At 39.5% G+C, this 15,907-nt stretch overlaps 1 protein-coding gene across 1 annotated transcript; it reads right to left on the reverse strand.

Annotated features, from left to right (window-relative positions):
• Window positions 1-2,694: 2,694 nt before the first annotated feature.
• Window positions 2,695-13,847, reverse strand: nptxra (neuronal pentraxin receptor a). Its single transcript, XM_077559308.1, has 5 exons — window positions 12,859-13,847; window positions 8,123-8,399; window positions 7,555-7,787; window positions 5,855-6,034; window positions 2,695-5,642 (listed from the first exon to the last, which is right to left on the reverse strand). Exons 1-5 carry the CDS (start codon window positions 13,558-13,560, stop codon window positions 5,412-5,414), a joined length of 1,623 nt encoding a protein of 540 aa, XP_077415434.1. The 5' UTR covers window positions 13,561-13,847; the 3' UTR covers window positions 2,695-5,411.
• Window positions 13,848-15,907: the final 2,060 nt, after the last annotated feature.

Raw genomic sequence — 15,907 nt, forward strand, 5'->3', positions numbered from 1 at the left:
TAAAGAATAAGAAAAATCCTAAAACAACTGGTCCGAAGTGAAAGTATCACAATGCACTGTTTACAGAAGATTCATTTTAAAAAATTACTCTCGAAGAGGCAATGACAAACCCTTCAATAGCCATAAAGAGGTTTGTTAACCCTTAAACAAAGGACACATGGCATAGTCTCACTGCCTTGCTATGTTATCCATGTAAACAAATCTTGCTCTCTGTGCTAAACTAAGATATTGTGCAACCCCATTTATTCTGTGTGGTTATTATAGTCCTGTGCTAATATCTACAACTGTGTCTTGTACGTAATGCCCGTACACCAATGTTGGACTCATACAATAATTCAGCCAGGATGACTCAGTCCCATAGCCGTTTTTTCCTATAGGCCAAGTAGGCGGCTGCCTAGGTCCCCCAAGACACCAAGCTCTATCGTCTCTAACTAGTATCTGTATCTCTCTATAGCGCTGTAGTCTTACCTGAGGATGATTAAAATGTCCTGTCTTTATCTGTCTCTGATATTTGTTTATTACATCCCCTTTATGCTTAAAAAAAAAATAAAACATAGGATATAAATAAAGCCACCGTAATGGCATCAAAAATAAGTTATCTCATCGATGCGGAAAAAAACAGAAGAAAAAGAAAACTGGAAAAGAAAAACGGTCAAAGGAGAAAGGCACTTGTTGGTGATGTATAGTTGGAGGCAAAACTCCACTTTAATTTTTTTTTTTATGATGAAACCTAGCTATATTCTAATGCTAGTTTCAGCATTAGAATATAGCTAGGTTTCATCATCTGTTCAAATCTGTTTAAAACAGTGGGTAAAAGAACTTTTTGCAGCATGGCCCTGGTTAATCTCTAATACGATCCTGCCACCTGCTGGCCGTTTTTGTAATAACTACCATTGCTTCAAGCATTCTCTTCAGTTCAGAGGCTGTGTCAAAGCCTTCTGTATGTATGCTTTAGCACAATTTTTTTTTTTAAACGTATAAATAAATCTTTGGGAGCATGGTAATATTTAAAATAGAACATGTTTATACGTTTTTGGGAGCAAATGAGTTAAGAAGAATTTCGATTCAATATCGATTGAATTGAACTGAATCAATTTGATTATTTTTTTTTTTTTTTTTATGGAATCGAACTGAACTCTTGTGAATTGAGACAGATTTGTAGTAATTATGTGTTATCAATTGTAGCAACAACCAAAAAAAGTATAACACTGAACTGTCACATGAATTTAAAAAAAAAAAAAAACTCATAAAAACTGTCAACAGATGAGTATTATCCATTTGGTGTGAAAGCTCGTCCCGTATCTTCACATCTGTCAGTCACTATTCTGTCATTTTTTTAAGTCTCCACACATCAGCCTCATTAAGCTTTTATCATGTATGATCACTTTACATAGGGCACTTTAATATACAAATAAAACACATAAAGCATTTGTTTGACAGAAGAAGTCGACTTAAGTGTCCTAACAGTGAAATGGCTTGGATAATACAGTATAAGACTTGGTTCATCAGACAATAAAATAAGAAAGATAGCTGATAACCATAAAGATAAATAAATACATGTCAATAGACTCAGAGAACGAGACAGTGTGTATTATTCAGGTCATCTGTATAAACCTAAATCCAAGTTGTTGTCAGTAAGTTGGGGGCTTTAGGACCCAGATGCGGGAAGGCAGAGCAAGGAGGCAGAGGTGCAGTCCAAAAAGAGGTTTTAATATCTAATCAAAAAAAGCTAACTTCAAAATACAAAATAAACTGAACTAACAAAACATGAAGCTAAACATGACAAAACAACTAAGGCGAGACTAACAACATGACATGGATCCTGATAAGGCAAAGAGGTCAGCGTGACGTGGCGAAAGACTTACGACAGTGGCAACAATGAACCGACACAGACAGGGGGGAGACAACCGACTAAATACACCAACACTAATGACATGACAAGACACACCTGGCTGAGGGCACTGATTGGATGACACATGAGGGTAATGGGGAAAGGTGGACACAATCAGGGTTGACACAGACACCACACAAGGAAGGACAAGTGACCTGAAACGAGAGGAGTCTGACTTTTCACAATAAAACAGGAAATGACACGACAAGGGGAACACACAAAGAAAACAGAGGCTAAACATGACAGGGACTAAACAAGACTGAAAATAAACATGACAGTTGTACTACTCACTGGGTCTCCGTATAATGCCTTTCCCTCTATTCTACCTGCTGAAAACCCTGTTATATAATGTATAGAACATATCGACTGTAAAGAGGAAAGGTTGTTGTTTTTTCTTTACTAGACACCAGATAAAGTCAGTATAAGAGGTTTTATTTTCACTGCACAGCGAGTGCACCTTTGCAAATGGTACATGGGCGTTCACTCGTATAGCACTTTTCGACCTACTGTACAAGGTACTCAAAGTGCTTTCATGTCTACTCTTCATACTAATGACGTAGCATCAGGAGCAAGTGGAGATTTGATATCTTACTGAAGAACACTTTGACATGGTCACAATGGCTGAAGGTCAAATCCACAACCTTGGTGGTCAGCAGACGACGCCCATTCATCCTCTTTAGCCGAGCCGCCTCCATGTGTGTGTCCCTGATATGATTTCTTACTCATTTAGTATGAATTTATGGATGCATTTTTCAAAATCAATGTGGTATCATATCAGAAATTTAAGAGCCTCACATTCTAGCTGTGAAAAACAAGACTTTTATTGTAATAAATGACAATTAACATCACAGCACAACAAGACAGATGCTCAGTATTTGTTTGTAACAGATCTGACATAGAATTGTACAAATGCAAAAAAAAAAAAAAACATCCCAAAAAGACACAACAGGTTTTTTTTTCAGTACCAATCTCCTTAGACAGAGTAATGCCACAACACTATTAAAATGTCCCAAAAAGCCGTGACATACAGTACATGAACTGAATCTGATCTGAGTCTTATCAGCATTGCACAAAGGAAAGCATTCATATAGACAATATTAGGCACAAGATGATTTGGCATGTATCTTTCTTTTTTTCAAATGTTGAATCACATAAACATTCTCTAAGTTTTAAACACTTGAACGCGAACACACTACAAATAACAGTGTGGACTTTGCATCAGAATGACACAAAACACATTTTGACACTAGTGTAGGAAATATGGAAACATATTTTAGTCTGCAGTTGACAGCAACTGTTTAGAATGTCACTTGTCACGTCTCACAAAACTTAAGGTTGAGATATCTTGTGATTTTCACAATATTTTGGATTCAACCAGGCTTGAAATAAACCTAGCCAGGAGCTTATGCATGGAATGTAAGAAGATGACAAGAACCTGAAGGTTGTCACTTTATCCCACCACATTACTCAGTTGCCACAATTGGAATGGAATCCAAAAACACAGAATTCGGATATACCAGGAGACAATTTTCATTGGGTAGCGACTACATGCTAGTAGCATGCTGTCCTACATGGACTTGTCTATTTAAGATCCTTTTCTTCTGGTTAAAATCTCCTAAATCCAAACTCCTTTTGAGTCTACATTTAGATTAATCCTTGCTTTTAATGTGCTATTTTGTTTTTGTTTTTAGTGTACACGGAATGTCAGGGGAAAAAAAGAGAAGAACATTATTCTGCTGGACATACTTTAGCGACAGTGTGGAATGATCATTTTATCATGTTAAGCATCTCATTCACAATCTAAAGATCCAGAACATCCACAAGCTTGAATGAGCACTGTCCTTATATGTCAAGCTAAGATGAACACATTGCACCGACAAGACATTAGAAGCATGAATATATCGTGCAGGATGGAATGTTAACACACACAAAAAACACACAGTAATTTTATACTTGTCTTTGCTATTCCTTGTCTTTCATCACCTTGCTGCCAGCTTCTTGCTATTTCTCCCCATTCTTGTAACATTTTGCATCATCTCACATTGACTGACAATATCTCTTAGTTCTCTTATCACGACGTAAACGCCTCAGTTTTTAGTTACCAATCAAATTAGAAGTTGCATTTAGATTGCTGGTTTGCATCATAAAACTCTTCATGGAATAAAAAATATTAGCTTTTCAAATATTATAAAGGACGACTTAGATCTTTTACAGTGTAGTTCTCCACCGTTTCATCAGCTATTCCTGAAGTAGAATACTAGAGAAAAATATTGTTTCAGGTGTCATGACAGAAGCTGCTGCCTGTCCCAGCTGGGGGACAAAAAAAAACAGACCACGCGACTCCCATGCGACATAACTTTTAATAAAGCAGAGGTTGGGCTATAGTGGATATAAAAAGTCTACACACCTCTGTTAAAATACAATTTTTTTCTGATATACAGTAAAAATATATACTAAGATAATTTCAAAACCTTTATTCATCTGTACAATTTAATTGAAAGCAAAGAAACATCTTTCAAGGGGGGAGTAAGAACAACTGAAATAATGTAGTTGCACAAGTGTGCACACCCTCTTGTAAGTGAGATGCGGCTGTATTCAGAATTACCATTGAAATTCCTGTTAAATGGGAGTCGACACACACCCGCCACCATTTAAAGTGCCTCTGGATTACTCCCAATGCATTTCAGCAGTTATAACCGAAGGCTTTTCCTGACATTTTTGCTTTCTATCAGTAGCCTGAATGTTTTATTCTACCTCTTACTTGTATTTCAAACTATTCATAATTCCTTCTACTGTGTTGAAGGCCCCCAACCATGATGTCGCCAACATCTTTCGTGTTTAGCAGTGTTGTGTTTGTGCCAAACATACCTTTTGGAATTACTGCCAAAAAGTTTGACTTTTCACATTTATGTGCGAGAAAACATTATTTCAATTGTTTATTTGTAGGCCTACTTCCCATTTCGAAGGGGGGAAAAAAAGAGTTGCACAGGTTTAAGTCTTTTAATGGTGGAAATAGTTTTGTAATTGGTCTAATTTTTTTTAATCTCTAAAAAAAACTGTGATTTGAACAAGGGTGTGTAGACTTTTTATATCCACATTAGCCCACTTTGTTTCCCTCGATTATTGGGCCTTCCTCTTACTGAGTCACTTTGGAAAACTCTCCGAATTGCTACAGCTCAAGCAAAGGGCTCCGTTACGGTGGCTCGGTAGTGTTATAACTATATCTTTAACGAAAGTCTTCCCAGGTTATATTGTTTAAAGTGGAAAACAACCTTACACAGTATGTTCTTTCACTTTCACTTCCTGTGGGTGTAATTCCTAACTCTCCTAATCCTTTTTGCCCATATAGTGTAACTGCAAAGGTTCCTTGTTTTCTTAAACATTCATAAGGTCACTGCCTCAGAGAGTGGTAACATTTCTAGTACCAATAATAACCAGATGAAATAGTAACTTTATGTTTTAAAAAGGCTGGAACTATCTGTCTCCCTGCAACCCTCCTTTTGCTCCGAAGCGCCATCTGTCACTTCGAGCTCTGGCTGTGTTTACTACAAGGCTCCCCAGGGTACTTGGTGGCTCCACCATAAACCTCCACACCATGCTCAGTCCAATGAGCCACGCTAGCCTGGGTCACCGTTCCACAACGAGCCAAGCTGGCCACCTGGTCAGCAGACAGGACTCGGTCCCAAAGACCCACCTGGGACAACTCTCCAACTAAAGCTTGAGTTGAATCAAAGCCTCCACCCAGGGAATCCTAGAGTGGAAAATAAGCACTTTTAGATGCACATTTCAGAGGGTTAACTGACCCAAAAACACATTTACATTTGCCATAAGACCTAAAGACTCATGAGCTCAGATCCCTACTATTAACTCACCTTATTGAAAATGTTGTTCGTGAGGCTGCAGCCCACTTGTTTCATCATCACCTACAACCTATTCATTTGCTCAGTATCTCAATGCATTTACCTGCTCTTGACCGAGGATTAACACTCCTCCAGGTCTAATGTCATGACCAGCTGCCAGACCGTGGCCTTCTCCCCTCAGCTTTCCCCCTTGGTAGACCTGCCAGTCTCCTTCTTTCTGGTTCCAGCTCACACATATGTGTTGCCAGTTGCCTTTAGAAAGGTTCAGGGGTAGCCTAGCCACCTAGCATTAAGAAAGCAGAAGCACATTTGAATTTAGACATTTGTCCTTAGTCTGTATTGTTTTACTGCCAGCGATTATGCTGCCTTCAAGGCTTTTTTTTTTTTAGCATACAGTAATTGGTTCATTAAAATATATCTAAAGTCACTGTTGCACTCAAGGCAGACAAGTGGATATCGTAGTACAATATTGCACTTGTTGGTAATTGGACACTGGCTTCCTGTTTACACTGTATGCAAATATTTAGCAGATTTATTTTGTATTGGCTATTTTCAAATGAAGTCAAGATGTGTGCATTCTGTATTGGATGTAAATATTTAATTTTTAGCTTAGAATATACAGTATACAGTACAGCTGCTCTAAAATATGTGCACACCCTATTTTAATGGAAGATGTTGAAGTAACCAGTCACATTCAAACTCATATTAAATGGGAGTCAGCAACCTTCTGCCGCCATTTTAAGTGGCTCTGATTAACACCAAAGAAATTGCAGTTGGTCTACTAGGCTTTTCCTGACATTTTTGTGTGATCTCTAGGAGAAACCTGAAGGTTTTGTGCTAAAAGTGACTTATATTTGGAACTGTTCATAATTCCCTCCACCTTGTCGAAGCCCTTGCAGAAAACCTTCAGCCTTTGGTTAAAAACTTGAACATGTGAAATTTACTTAAAGTTAATCAGAGGCACTTTAAATTGTGGCAGTTGCACACATTTTATGCGCATATGATTGTAATTGGTTAATTCTGAACACAATAAACAACCCCAGTATTAGTATTAGTATTATGCAACCACTTTACGTCAATTGTTTATTTGTATTTACTCTCCCGAAAAGATTACTTTTTTTCTTTTTTCTTTTTCCAATCGAGCTGTAGAGATTATAGGTCACATTAGTTATGGTTAAAGTTTTGAATGGATTTATCTTTGTCTCATTTTTTAATGTCACAAAAACTGACCTTTGAAAACCACTTTTACACAGTAAATTCCGTAGAGTAAATTTGACTCTATGTAGAGTGGGACCAAATCGACTCAGCTTTAGAGTAAAATTTACACTTGGCAGAGAGTAAAATAAAGAATTGTAAAAAGAAAAAGAAAAAAAAGGGAATACAAATAAATAAAAGTCACTCAAGGGTTGAGGAACGAACTCACGACCTTCAGCTTGGGAGACCAATCTACTCCCTGAGCCACGTAGCTCCTGCTTTGTGTTAGTGTATCGCTCGTGTTAGCTGGAATCTTCCCAACTCCAAGAGGCCAAAAAACAAGTTTTTGGTTTCCTCTAGGACGGGCATACCTCACGTGGCAGTGTGGTAGTCTCCCAAGCTGAAGGTTGTGAGTTTGTTCATGAACCCTTGAGTGACCTTTAATTATTTATTAATTTTCAATTCTTCATTTTACTCTCCTACAAGTGTAAATATTAGCCTACTCTAAAACTGAGTCTATTAAGTCCCACTCTAAATATAGTTGAATTTACTCTACAGAATTTACTGTGTATATAAAACCAAAATGATGCCTCTTGATTGATTCAGTACCTTGTCATTGATGAGCAGCTCAGTGGGTGTATGCAGGCCTTGTAGCAGCACCAGTTCATTGGGTTGCTCTGAAACAGCATAGGAGATGGGTGTCCCGATGCCTCCTTCCGTGGGCCGAATCCAAAGGCAGAAGGTGAAGGCCCACAACTTGGGGATGGACTGTTTCACCACAGCGTACATGTAGTTTGTACGGGATGGGAAAGACAGTCTGTAGCCCTCTGGGAAGTAATTAGCTAAAATAGACAAGAAAAGCAAAAATAAGTCAGAGATGCAGTGGTTAACGATAATGAATAAAGATCTCAAATAAAGAATCTGCAAAAGTGGCAAAAAGGATCAAAGATTTATTGCTTTTTTCCATACTTTTTTTTTTCTAGACCAAACATCTTTACTGATTTTCTAAGCTTGCATTTGATAGTCTTACTGATCTTTCTAGCATGCCATAATTGTTCACAGCAAAGAATCTTAATGGTTTGCTTAAACTAACACTATAACTTCATCTGACATACGCGTGCAACTAAATGCATTCTGTAATGACAGCTTTCTATTTACTCCCTCTATTAATATTTACCTTCCTCCAGTCCTGAGAGTCGGTGTTGTAGCTTATTGATTCCCTGGTCCATTTCCTGTCGGTGTCTTTCAGTTTCAAGCCTCAAGGCTTTTCTCTCTTTCTCCAACAGTCCCACCTTCCTTTCAAGCTCCCCTTCCAAGTCCTCCATCCTCGAGTGCCTTTCGGCACCGACTTTGTGCCCAACTAAAGTTTCTGGGCCAAAAGATTTCCTGCCGTCCTCCACAACGGTTGAGGTGTTGATGTCTGTCTGGTTGTGAGGAAACAGATTTATGTCCGCCTGCAGAGGAGAAAGACAAAGGTTTGAATGAGAAAACTTAATCTTGCTCACATTTTCACGGTAAAGTATGAAACGCTCAGTAAACTCTGATTGCCTTTTCATGTCAACATTGGCATGTGCAGGGGGATGGCGCACCATAAAGAAGGGGATATCATGCAATTGGTATCCCAATGGAAGGTGGCAAAAAATTATGATGCATTACAGTTGAAATGTTAAAAACGCAGCGCACTAAACTGAGATAGTTCAAGTGTTTTTTTGTGTGCCCTTGCTTCTTGACATACAGTAATTACCCCCATTCATTAATGGATGAACGTTCCAGACCACCGCTCGTCGCAATAAGTGAAATCCATGCTTTAGAAATACCTAGCCAATATCCTCGTTAGGCATGTTTTCTTTTTTTATATCATTTATAATACTTGCATTTTTTCAGGTTTTTAAACACACTTTTAAAACAAACACATTTAAAAGATTGAGCAAGGGATAACACAAAAATATTATATAAAAGAGTGCAAAAAATAGATTAGCAATTTTAACAACAAAAAGTTGTGAGTTGAATTGTCCTCACCAGTGTACACTACGCTTACATGTGTTGCATAAGATACAAATAAAGGTCGAGCTATAGAAGAATCAAATCAGTTCCCATAAGGACAAGCATTATGTAAGAAGCAGTGCCTCTGGAAATGATCTCAGGGAACACACCATGCTCTTGTTTGGCACAATTCACAAAGTGATTTGTTCTGAGGATACTGACTAAATATTACTTATTTATTTTGGAGGGAGGGAGGGAGGGAGGGAGGGAGGGAGGGAGAGAGAGAGAGAGAGAGAGAGAGAGAGAGAGAGAGAGAGAGAGAGAGAGAGAGAGAGAGAGAGAGAGAGAGAGAGAGAGAGAGAGAGAGAGAGAGAGAGAGAGAGAGAGAGAGAGAGAATTAATTATATTTTCTTTTTCTTTTTTTGCACAAGATGCAATGCGAGAGAATAACACTATACCTCCTGAGCCATTATATATTTCAATTAGAACAAAATAGTTATAGTTTTTTATGATTGTATTATTATTTTAATTATTTTCTTGCCATTTAAGTACAACACTTTCCTACAGCTGTGGTTCTTGTTCAGTGTTGTATGAATAAAGTTTGAGATCATTCGAATGAAACCCTTAAAAATAAGACAAAAATAAATACATAGTCCAGGTGGGACTGGTGTCATGTCAGAAAATCATCATCATCCTTCATTAATGAGGCCCTTTACTCTAAGCAGTCTGCCACCCCGTCACTGTACACAACACAGTTGAAGCCTCTCTTTTAATTGCACTGTCTGTAATTTTGTTCAAAACCCCAAAATGAAGTCCATAAATTTGCCATATGTGATATTATCCATGCAGCCTGGCTTCACGTTCTCCTCATGAAAATGTTTTGAAGTGTCTTCAATGAATTGAATATGAATACAAGACTGCATACAGCAGGGGTGCCCAAACTACAGCCAAGGGGCCATTTGCGGCCCGCCATCCACCTTTCAGCGGCCCGTAGCATATATTTAAAATGGCATTTGTCATTGCCCGCAAGGCTAGTTCAAAAAAAGGAAAGGAGTTGGGCAAAGTGTCAGGGGAGGGTGTCAAAAAATAGGTTCCACTGCTAAGAAATTGGTTTATATACTGTAAGGCTTATATGCAAAGATTCAAATAAACTATTTACAACTTAAAAAAACACAATTACTCTTGCATTTTCTGCTGTGTCAAGGTCAGATTTTTTTTATCATGTCACATTAATGATAACTTCTTCTTTTTTTTTTTAATGGTCATCTTACTACAGTTTGCTCTTGTTTTGTTTCTGAATTTTGTGATGGGATTTGGAAAATGTTCACTGCAGGGGTGGATCTAGTCTAGTGCAATTAACAGCCACAGGCCACTCCAAAATGTTGAAAAAGCCTTAATTATTTGCCATTTGGCCTTCAACAGAAAGCTGTAAATGTAGCAGTTTATCAAATTAACCAGGAAATGTCAACAATATTCAATTGCTTACTTAGAATTTTAAAGTGGTCCTTTCCTACTTTCATTTTTCTGTATATGGCCCTCAAACAAAAAAAGTTTAGACACCCCTGACGTACACTGTAAGAGAGCCATCCAATATGGCTGCCACATCGATATGCCAGCCACTAAGTAGATGTGGTGGGCGGTGGCCATATTGGTAGCAGTCGAACGCAACAGGCTCTCTGGGCCAAACAGGACCTTGGCTTTAACTGTAACTCCATTTAAGTGTTATTGGCTGTGGGTGGGAGAATTCAGCACCCAACGGTGCCCCAACCTTCTATAACTATTTTGTCCTGATTATCTAAAAAGAGATACTGTATGCATTTATTTTGTAACATTTTTATTATAATACTTTATTTCCTTTGCATTACCTTGATAAGCCGCCACTGGATGCCAATTGCTTTCCTTTTCTCACCATCCTGCAATGTCTCTTTCATCTCATGTATATTATATTCCCAGACTTACTAGCCTTCTCCATACAAAAAAGAAACAAACCTTTCATTTGTTGGTATTAGTTCTAGTGACTTAAGTTAATGTTATATTTTACTCTTTAAACATCGGGTGAATGAGTAGTTTGCACATATGCCTTACAGTTCTGAGGTTGGGGGTTCGAGTCAGGGCTGGGCCTCCCGGTGTGGAAATTGCATGTTCTGCTTGCTTGTGTGTGTTTTCTCCAAGCACATTCCAAAAACGTGAACGTCAGGTTCATTGAAAATTGTTTTTTTTTTTGTCTGTAGCCCTGCGCTGACCAGTCCAGTGTGTAGCCCGCTTCTCACCCCAAATAAGATAGGATAGGCTCCACCTCAACTGTGACCTTAATGATGATAAGCAGTATAGAAAATAGATGGCTCCTAGACATTGGTTGAAGCTTGTACTCAAAAACCTGCATTATAAATATTCCAGTGCTGCACATTCTGACCGCACATCATCCTATGGGTCTTTGGATGCTTATGAATCTTTTCTCAAATATTTCATTTCTATTACTGAGCCCGGGGTTGAGCTTGAGGCAGGTATTTGTTTATACATGGAGACACAGAGTTTTCTAGAGGGAAAATAAATCATTACAGTTGCATCTTCTGATCTGATACAGAAATGCATTAATGTGTAAACACTAAATGCTTTAAGGAGCTCGTGTGGATCACACATCATTACAGCTCTGCAGTTTCATAAATGACAAGCGTTCTCACCCCCAAACAAAATCTTGTGCATATTAAATAGAATTTCAAACATTTCTTTGCCTTTTTTTTTTTTGGTGCTCCGTGAATCTGTACTCAGAAGGAACGATTGTCCTGAAAAACAAGAGCTGACTGCCATAAATATGTATAAACATGTATTACTGATTTTATCATATCCGCAAAATGATGTATCCAGATTGTCCGTTTTCCAAATTCCCAACCACACAATCTGGTGTAAACAGCACTGTGCTGCACAAACCAGCACCTACTGATGGAAACGTGACTAGGCTGTTGAGAGAAACATACAGGTGATGGCTCCTCAAGAAAACAATGCAGCGTACAATATGATACTGCAGCACTATTTTTCAAAAAATCAAGAGATAAAGATCATTTTAGGTTAGCTCAACATAGCAAGAAAAGATGGCTGTAATCTGCTAAATAAAAGCGACTGTGCAGGGATTGAATGGAATGAGAGGTCTGTACCCTACAACTAGGCAACTCATACATTATGCATGATCTTGCTTTCGACCAAAAAGGGGGCTATACATTTTCAGAATCTGGTCAGATGAGAGTACGTTTCATGTTACGCTGCCTGTACTCTACCGCCTCCTCCTTTTTCTCTGCCTGATGATGTTTTTCTCTTTTTTTCCTCTTCTACCACTTTATCATCATCCATCCTCTCCATGGCATCCACCTCACATCCCCCTCTTTTTTCTCCCAGGCCTTCTTTCCATCCCTCTTTTTTTCAAAATTAAAGTGCAATCTGGTTTCTTGGCATAGTATCTTACAGCAACACTGTTGCCAAACAGTCCATTGCTGTAAAAAAAAAAAAAAAAAAAAAAAACATTAGGAAGGATTACTGTGATTACACATATTACTAAATGTCGGCCTTTCTGTCCATTGTGTTTTTTTCTTCTTTAAAATGTCATAATTGTGCTTGGAGATTTTTTTAACCTCACCCTATAATGAATGAGTTGGTTCTTCTTCTTCTAAAAAAAATGCTGCTAACGTTCACAAAGGTCCACTTGTCTTAAATTCACTCTGCATGCACCAGGAGAAAATCCCAACTTTGGAGTGGTCTCTGGTGAGCATTTACACATCATCAAATATAAATTCTCAAGCAACTGTCTTTCTCAACAGTTCTGATACAAGAATCCCTCCTCTGCCTTTAAAATTATGCCATGCAAGCATTCTGGGATAAGAAGTGGGATTCATTACGCCTCTGCAGTGTGTGTTGGGGGTGATTTGTTCCTGCACATACCTCCAGTCTCTCTATGCGGTCTTTGAGCTGACTGATAGCCTGCTCCAGCTCATCCACAGCCCGTAGCGTCAGCACGTGGTCAGCTGAAGACGCTGGGCTGTCCCGCACCATGACCCGCTCCGGGTGCCCCCCCTCTGCCGGGCTTTTGCCTCCCCATATGCCCACAGCACCTGCGCGTCTGTCGGCGACGCCACCCCGACCCTTCAGCCCCTTCTCGCACTCGGATAGTTTGCCCGTCAGCTCCCTGATGGTCCGTTGGTCCGTTTGTATTTGCTCCTTTTGCTGCAGGACGGTCTGCCGGAGCTCGTCCGCGGTGGTGCGGAGGTAGCCCCAGTCTTCTCCCGCGTACAGTGACGGGTCGTCCGCTTGTTGCTCAAAGTTTTTCGGGTTGCACTCTCCGGCGGGGATCGGGGTGCATATAAGTCGACTGACAGCTGGGTCGTGACCAGTCAGTCCAGTGACCCCGTCCACACCGCCGAGCCCGATGTGAAAGGTCGGCGCCTCGGATTCGGGCACTTCAGAACCGTGGAGAGCACCCAGGGTTCCAGCCCTGGCCGCCGAGCCTCTGGTAGCGGGGGGCTGCGTCGCGCCAGTCACGTACAGCGAGCGGTTGTCGGCCACCGGCTGCTGCCGTGCAGCCTTTGTGCTTCCAGTGTGGACGGCCGCGATGATGCAGATAACGGCGCCGATGAAGGCCACCATGCCGGCGGCCAAGATGATCACAATGAACTTCAGGGTGGCGGTGGAGACGATCGACAATCAAAAAAATATAATCATAAAAACACCCCAGAAAAGAAAAAAGTGATGGAACGCAGCAAAACCATCGGCTTGATGTGTTTGGATTTCAAGAACAAACGAGCGAAAAAGAATCCTGTGTACTTTTCTGGACTAACGCAGATGAGGGGGACATGAGAGCGCCTCAATGGAGTGATCATGGAGTCGACAGACAGCATCTGAGCAGAGTGTGTTCCTGTTACACCTCCTCCCATGTGCACAACGCGCATGTCCTCGCTTTCAGAGAAGATGCAGCCTGGTGATAACAATTAAGTGAGGGCAACATTTTTGTGTGCGACATTCCCAATGGAAGTACGGCACTCTTTGATGTGCATGCGCAAAAATTGATGGTATTTTTATAAACACAAATAGCTCTTGTCTGATAGGCCTACGTGTTTAGTTTGTTTAATTCCAAATCGCACATGCAACATCATCATTAATAGCCTGATCAAATTTGAATACGGTTTATAGAATAGCAGTGAGTCTGCAAGTTTCCTACTGCAAACTGCCTTTGCCTCAGCCACTTGTTGCTAGGCAGAATTCATGGAACACATTGATTTTACCCCAAATCTTCATAGTATAAGAATTAGCATTGAAGCTGCACTGTATCAAATATAAAATGCATTTTTAGGACAGAACACAGTTCGGTTGAGGCACTAAAAGACTCATTGGACACTTATTTCTGTAGCTATAGGTCACGTCAGCCATGCGTCCCATTATATGGGATGCATATCCTCTTGCTGGTTGGGGGAATTGAGCCTGCAGGCAGGCTCCATTAGAGGACATTTTTCTTTTGCATCACTGCAGCGAATGCTTTTCCTGCATTCAGCCTTTTTAGTTATATCTGTAATCATATCCCCTGCACCCGCTATGTCTAATCATTTGTAGCTCAGTTTCACATTACAGGCCTCTATACCGGGAAAGTGTGCATGCATGGCAATAAATCACCCTCAAGGTTCTCAGTACAGTAGCTCTACAGCAATAGAGATGACAGAATGATGACCCTGGTGCTGGCTGGTGGGTGTCTGTGCGTGTTGCACGATTCAAACCTGGTGCTATTAGTGAGGTCATTAAACCACTCACACACACAGCCAAGTGCTAATAGCATGTTAATCTTTGTGTGAACATGCACACTGACACGATCATAGTCAAAATACCTCGTGTTTTAAGAGACAGAATAAGTAGAATAAATCAAGAAAATGAGTTGCTTGAGTAAATGACAAAGGGAAGGGATGTTTATTTTCGGAAGGGAAACAAGCAAAGACCTCTCTAAGTTGCGTGCAGAGTCCTACAAGATGGAGTATATGGGGAAGGGGGGCGGGGGGGTGTCTACAGCATAAAATAGCTTGCCCTAAAACTAGAATAGTAACACGGATGATGACAAAGTACTCCATTAGAGATGGAATACTACAGCCTGACATTTACAATAGCTATTTTTCTGATGTATTTTTCTTGTATGGGATATTGATATGACATGAGTGATGATGAATGACTAGTGATGCTGGACAATTCTGGCCTCAATGTAAACAGCACTCATGTTGGCATCTTTACATGCTTAGGCTTACTTCTAATGTGGTTCCTATTGTAATGATTGTTTTTAAACATTCAAATTCCACTACGATTTGTATTGTAAAGACTAACCTGGGAGAAGCACTCTAGACTTTTGTGCAAAGTTAATAATCCCAATACACTGTGCATCCATTTATAATTGATGCAAAAAGCCAGTGAAGCCAGTAAGAGACTCTTTAGTCAGTAATTTACTGTACGGCTCAGTTCATCCAGGTCACCTTTTATATTTGTGGTTTGATTAGAATATTTTACATGTGTTCAATTTGTTTTGTTTAGCTATGTGGAAATAATAATAATGTTTCTCTTACACAAACAACCTCTAATGTTTATATTTTTCTTAATTTAAAACTGTATTCTGTTTTAGGATTTCACCAGCTGAACAATGCATCGTAACTGTATATGATTATTCATGATTTTTTTTTTTATATATATATATGTTAGCTACAAATATGGAGAAGTGAAATAATTTATAGGCAGCATTTTTATTATCATGCTGCTTAAAATTCTTCTCATGTATCCAGTTGGCTTTTAATGCCACCTAGTGTACAAATCAGTAGCATCATCTGAGTCTGACAACCATGGCCTGTTATTTATTAAACAATAAATAATGAATTCTGTAATCAAAGCTTCCACATTTTCCTTCCTCATTTCCTCTCTCGAGTTGAACGCATCAATACTAATCAGCACAATGTTGCACTAATGCAGA

The sequence above is a fragment of the Vanacampus margaritifer genome, chromosome 2 (genome assembly GCF_051991255.1).
Source record: "Vanacampus margaritifer isolate UIUO_Vmar chromosome 2, RoL_Vmar_1.0, whole genome shotgun sequence".
Classification (NCBI taxonomy): Eukaryota; Metazoa; Chordata; class Actinopteri; order Syngnathiformes; family Syngnathidae; genus Vanacampus; species Vanacampus margaritifer.

Bases quoted from the DNA above. Each gene is read 5' to 3' on its own strand.
- nptxra (XM_077559308.1), bottom strand. From the start codon at position 13,560: ATGGTGGCCTTCATCGGCGCCGTTATCTGCATCATCGCGGCCGTCCAC. The intron at 8,400-12,858 runs GTATGTGCAGGA...TCTCCTCTGCAG, and splicing joins ACCGCATAGAGAGACTGGAG to GCGGACATAAATCTGTTTCC. The intron at 7,788-8,122 runs GTAAATATTAAT...TGTCTATTTTAG, and splicing joins ACTCTCAGGACTGGAGGAAG to CTAATTACTTCCCAGAGGGC.